This window comes from Tamandua tetradactyla, chromosome 7 (assembly GCF_023851605.1).
Source record: "Tamandua tetradactyla isolate mTamTet1 chromosome 7, mTamTet1.pri, whole genome shotgun sequence".
Classification (NCBI taxonomy): Eukaryota; Metazoa; Chordata; class Mammalia; order Pilosa; family Myrmecophagidae; genus Tamandua; species Tamandua tetradactyla.
The window spans coordinates 70739323-70744613 of record NC_135333.1 but is presented as its reverse complement, the minus strand read 5'-3'; the positions used below and the strand labels follow the sequence as shown (position 1 = coordinate 70744613).

Here is a 5291-nt window from a genome sequence, read left to right as displayed (position 1 = left end):
AAATAGGAGAAAAGAAAAAGAATAGTTGGGGCAGCTGGGAACTTGCCCTCACCTCCTGCAGATAATCAGCAGTTGATTTTTGCCAGAACTCATTCAAATATGGGACTGGGGGTGGGGGAGCAATTTATTAATTTAATTTTTTTGCTCAGAAACGTTAAATGCAATTAAATTAAGTCTATATAAGATAAGATTACAGATCCAAAATACATGCCCTAAAATATCAAGCTATTAAATTGTTTATAACAACCATTTGTTTCTTTTCCCACTACTTTCTCTTACTAACAAACAAACTGGCTCCAGAGGTTTAAGATGAGTTAGTCAAGGAAAATTTTAAGGGAGCTTTCTCAATTAACTTAGTTGGGGGAAAACTGATATTTTCCTCTCTGCACTGGGACACGAAGACCAGTTCACAAACCAGTAGCCATTCCTGGAAGTAAAATTTTTTTTAAAAACCGATTTTTCAGATAAATTTAGTGAGACACAATCACACACAAAAAAGAGACTTTTCATAACCTTTCCAGCAGACTTAACAGAGGGTATGACTATTTTCCTGCAGGGCAGATAAAGAATTATCTTGCAGGTCAATCTACGTTCACTCACCTAATTCCTTCAATCATGGGATCATTTACATAAAAACAGCCCCGTGGATTGGTTTATCAGTAGTTTAGTAAGAAGGCAGGCCTAAACCTTTGACCAGTTCTCTCTTTCACCACTGCTGGTTGGAGTGCAGATTTTTGTACTCTTTCTGGGCTGTGGTTTCTTTCCAGACTATCTCATAGCTGTTTGAGGACCTTTAGCATCAACTTCCTACTCGGACCCAAAGCTCTCGGAGGACTCTAGAGCCGCGCCAGATCTCCATGGACCCAACACAGAAGCTTAACCCAGCCTCGACCCAGCAGTTTTCCCTGATGTCTATTGAAGACGGTGCCCAGAAAGACCCGGGTGAGACCGGTAACGTCCTTCATAACTAAGGGAGGTTTGGGAAATGAGACTGCCCTCATTCCTTATACTGACTTCAGTCTTTTAAGGAAGAATGCATTTAAATTAGCCTCAAACCACGGGCGGAACTGGGAGTGCAGGTCCCTCCAGTAAAAGAAGGAGAATATATAGATAGATGAGAATTCGTTATCCATTCACTATACTCAGAAGTATTTTTTAAGTTTTCCAAAACCAGTTTCTGGGGAGAAGCAATGGAAATCCACCTAGAATGTGGTTTACAGCTTTGTCGGGCCAGAATTGCCTTCATCAACAATACATGTGAGGAATGGTGAAAGGGGGAAATACACATAAACAAAACCCAGAAACTTAACCTTCGTGCACCCACATTTCCGAGGTTGGTTTGTGCTTTGGAATTCAAGTTAGTGTTGGAAGGAACACAGGAGGGCTGCTCTTAAATTGTGCTCCGGGAATACTGATAATTAGGTCCCTGCCTTTCTGGCGTCTCCCGACGGACTCATTCCATCCTGGAGCCGACGCCTGTGCGCTGTTTGTGATCTTATTGATAGAGTTGGGGCCTGGGGGGGTGTAGGGTGCCGGCGGCGGCAGGCCTGGGGTGCATCCCCCCACCCGGCAGTGCAGAGAGGGTCGGATGTGCGTGAGGGCTGTGCCATCTGCCAGCTCCTCCTCCTCACGGCATCCTCTGCTTGTTGAGAAAAGAACCCCGGTCCATATAGCCAGGTGGAAAAATTTTAAAGTCTGTTCATATAACATCTCCTTCCCTTGAATCTGTCTTGGTATCGGAGAATTCCACAATGAGGGATCTGTTTATACCCAGATTTCTCTCAACCCTTAACATGATTAATACTTTCATATGGTGATAATTGTGTGAGATATTGGTGTGTATGGGATATGGGTCACGACTCTTACTGAGAGAGGAGAGGGTGAGAGTTGATTTTCTAGAATATTGTGTTCAAACGGAGCACTCTAATAGCAGGAAGGAGCTGGGTAACTGGATTAGGTGTATGGAGAGCATAACAGCCACTTTATTTCTACTTTTGCTTAAGGTTTAGGTTTCTGCAAGAGACTTTTTTCTATTTTTTTTTTTTTTCTGACACGGGCAGACACCGGGAATCGGACCCTGGTCTCCGGCATGGCAGGCGAGAATTCTGCCACTGAGTCACAGTCGCACCGCACTGGGAGAGATTTTTATATGGGGTTTCTTTGTCCATCTTAGAGGGTTCCACAGAATGCACAGTAGGTAACGCTGGGTGAGACAGTAAGAGGGTCTTTGTAAGTGAGCTCCAAGACCAGTCTAGAGATCTGACGGTGAGTGCCATGTGCCCCTGCTCAGGCAATTTAGCTCTGCCTAAGACTTATTTTTGAGATAAGATCAGGGAGTGTGCATTGTTGTGCTTCCTGTGACCCTCCACCGTGAAGAAGCTCCCATGCCATAGGCTGCCGACCTGCTCAAGGACAGACCTAGTCTGCTGGGGGCCAGTGATGGTGAATGGTGTGGTTGACCCTAACACATCTTAATTTTCTCTTTTCTTTCAGCGGCCTCTCATCCTTTCTCCTCAGAACTGTTAATAAAGAATCTGAGCAACTTGACTCTCAACCCTGATAAGCAATTCCTTTCCTCCCCACTGGAAGATCCACTCCAACAGCAGGACGGAGAAAAGATCAGAGGGGAAAAGAGAAATAAGTTTCTCAACCACAGGCGTACAGTGAGGACAATGTTATCTCAGCGCAAAGAAGTGATTGAGAGAATGGCAAAAATGAAATATCCCTACCCCAACCGGTCTTACCTGGTGAGTTTAGGGCAATGGGGAGCTCTGCCCAACTCCAGGGGGCACCATTTGCCTGAATTAAGATGTAAATGGGATGAGGTACAGTCACTCATGGAGGATGTGATTGACTCTTTTCAGTGGCCTCCAACTTTTGTCTTCCCATGATAATGTGTCATTTGTAATGTCCTACTTTTTCTTGATGGTGTTTTCAATAAATATTTCTTCTTTTTCCCCCATATAGGTCAAAAGAGAGTTAACAAGCCCTCCATATCAGAGAATGTTGGTAAATAGAAATTATTTTGCTGTTCATCTGGTTTCTTTTTTATTGATTGGTAGTTTGTGGTTGTTAACATCATTGAATAACTCACCTGGCTTCCTTTGGTACCCACACATTTCAACCCTCCATCCTTCTTTCTCCTAAACTGTTTTGCTTTGGACCCATCTTTTAAGTGTCTCTATATCAAAGGATATCCTAATAAACATTAGATTTGAGGGTGGGGTTACAGTCCTTCTTGGAATTGCAATATCCTAATTAATCTGCTTTTTTTTTTTTCAGGATAGAATGAGAGAAGCAATATTACGCTATACCTGTTTTTTTAACCTGCATTATGGCTGGGATTCTTCTGAAAATGCTAGAATGGACATTAATTAAGACAAACAGAGCCAATTTAGCCATAAAAATCATTCTGATACTGTCCTTTCTTGCGAATAACTTTAGGATCACTCGGCAGCAGGCAAGGAAAACTACTATGTGCTATGGCAGGTTATAGCTTTTGATGACCTGTGAGTCATAAGTTTTTTTCCGTCTCAAATCTTTCCTCCCTACATTGTTTATAAAGAATCTATATAGTTTGAATGCTTTGCTGACATTAATTTACTTTAGTTCTACTTTGTATATAGAAGAACTTATTAAAATTCAGATGCATTTGAGTACCTTGTTCTTGCTAGTATTTATTCAATAATTCAATTTTGTCACCACATTTCTAGGACATGAATAATTTGGCATTACAATCTTTTGTGATATCCCATTGGGAAGGAATTTTACACATTTAGACAAACTTAGAAAACAAGGACACAGATAAATTTTTGCATTTGCAGGTTCCTGGAAGAGATGCCAAATGTGGAGGCAGGGAAAAATTGTAACTACACAGATGAATAGATAGAAGGAGGTAGAAGAGGGAAGTTGAAAGAATAAATAGCACCAGTGATGTTTACTTCGTTTGTTTTCCTTCTTTCTTTTGATGATGTACACAGATCTGACTTTGTGGGATACAAAAGACCTAAAAAGTTTTCCTCTGCTGTCCAACTATTAGAAATTCAAAGTGTGATATTCACTAAAAAGAAGACAAAAAGGAAAAAAAAAAGGTACCTAAGAAAAAGGCAGCTGGAAAACAGGTAAAGGAATTCTGAAGATTTTGGATTGGGTAGATAAGGACCAAAACTTATTGGTATTGAAAATGCAGTAGGAGCAGAGAGGCCACTTAGGGGAGTTGCATATGTATATGTAACATGATGCATGTACCTGTGGACTGGACGTGACAGAAATCGCAAAGTTCATTAGTGGAGATAATATAAAGGGCTAAGAAAATATGTTAGTGACCTCTAATATCCACCCACACTACCAAATTAGGTCTTATGATGAAATTACCCTACTTAGAATTATTCAACCCAGGTCTGGGAGATGGACAAGTGTAGAGAAACTTAAGTTTTTCTTAACTAGTAGGTTGTTCTGGTAGCAAAGTCAAGCTGACTTTCTGTAGGAAATTGAGAATTGCTATGACTTAATAAAGAGATTTTGCAGTCATTTTTAATGAAAATCTTAAATTTATGAGGTTTAATATCTTAAGAACATGGATGAATAAACAGTACATTCTACATATCCTTTAGTGTCTTTCAGTTCTATCTAAATTTTTTAATGGCCTACATTTGAGTGTCAGGCATTGTTCTAAATGTTTTACATGCACAAGCTCATTTAATCTTGGGTACTTGTGAGGTAGTTACTTTTACTATCTCCATTTTAAAGATCACAACCACAGGAATATACTTACCTTTCAAGGTTATACAGTAATTGATTATAAGGTATAAAAGCTGTTGATTTGTCTACTCTCATAGCCACATACACATACTCTTGAAAATGATTCCAAACTACAAGAAAGGGTCAATAATTAACTTCCATATACTCTTCACTTAGATACAGCAATTGTTAATTATTCCATTCTTGGTATATAATCAATAACTCACAATATCATCAATAATATATTCATCACCATGATCATTTCTTAGAATATTTGCATCAATTCAGAAAAAGAAATAAAAAGAAAAAAACTCATGCACACCATACCCCTTACTCCTCCCTCTCATTGACTGCTAGTATTTCCATCTACCCAATATATTTTAGCCTGTTTTCCCTTTTTTTTCTATACTCCTTACCACACCCTTTCATTGATCACTAGCATTTCAATCTACTAAATTTATTTTAACATTTGTTGTCCCTATTATTTATTTATTTTTAATCCATATGTTTTACACATCTGTCCATACAGTAGATAAAAGAAGCCTCAGATA

The 5291-nt window shown here is 39.5% G+C and overlaps 1 protein-coding gene across 1 annotated transcript; it reads left to right on the top strand.

The window, feature by feature from the left end:
• Window positions 1–709: 709 nt before the first annotated feature.
• Window positions 710–3588, top strand: LOC143689759 (developmental pluripotency-associated protein 3-like). The gene is made up of 4 exons (XM_077167907.1): window positions 710–942; window positions 2494–2747; window positions 2968–3009; window positions 3283–3588. Exons 1-4 carry the CDS (start codon window positions 858–860, stop codon window positions 3376–3378), a joined length of 477 nt encoding a protein of 158 aa, XP_077024022.1. The 5' UTR covers window positions 710–857; the 3' UTR covers window positions 3379–3588.
• Window positions 3589–5291: the final 1703 nt, after the last annotated feature.

Bases quoted from the DNA above. Each gene is read 5' to 3' on its own strand.
- LOC143689759 (XM_077167907.1), top strand. From the start codon at position 858: ATGGACCCAACACAGAAGCTTAACCCAGCCTCGACCCAGCAGTTTTCC. The intron at 2,748-2,967 runs GTGAGTTTAGGG...TCCCCCATATAG, and splicing joins ACCCCAACCGGTCTTACCTG to GTCAAAAGAGAGTTAACAAG. The intron at 3,010-3,282 runs GTAAATAGAAAT...TTTTTTTTTCAG, and splicing joins CTCCATATCAGAGAATGTTG to GATAGAATGAGAGAAGCAAT.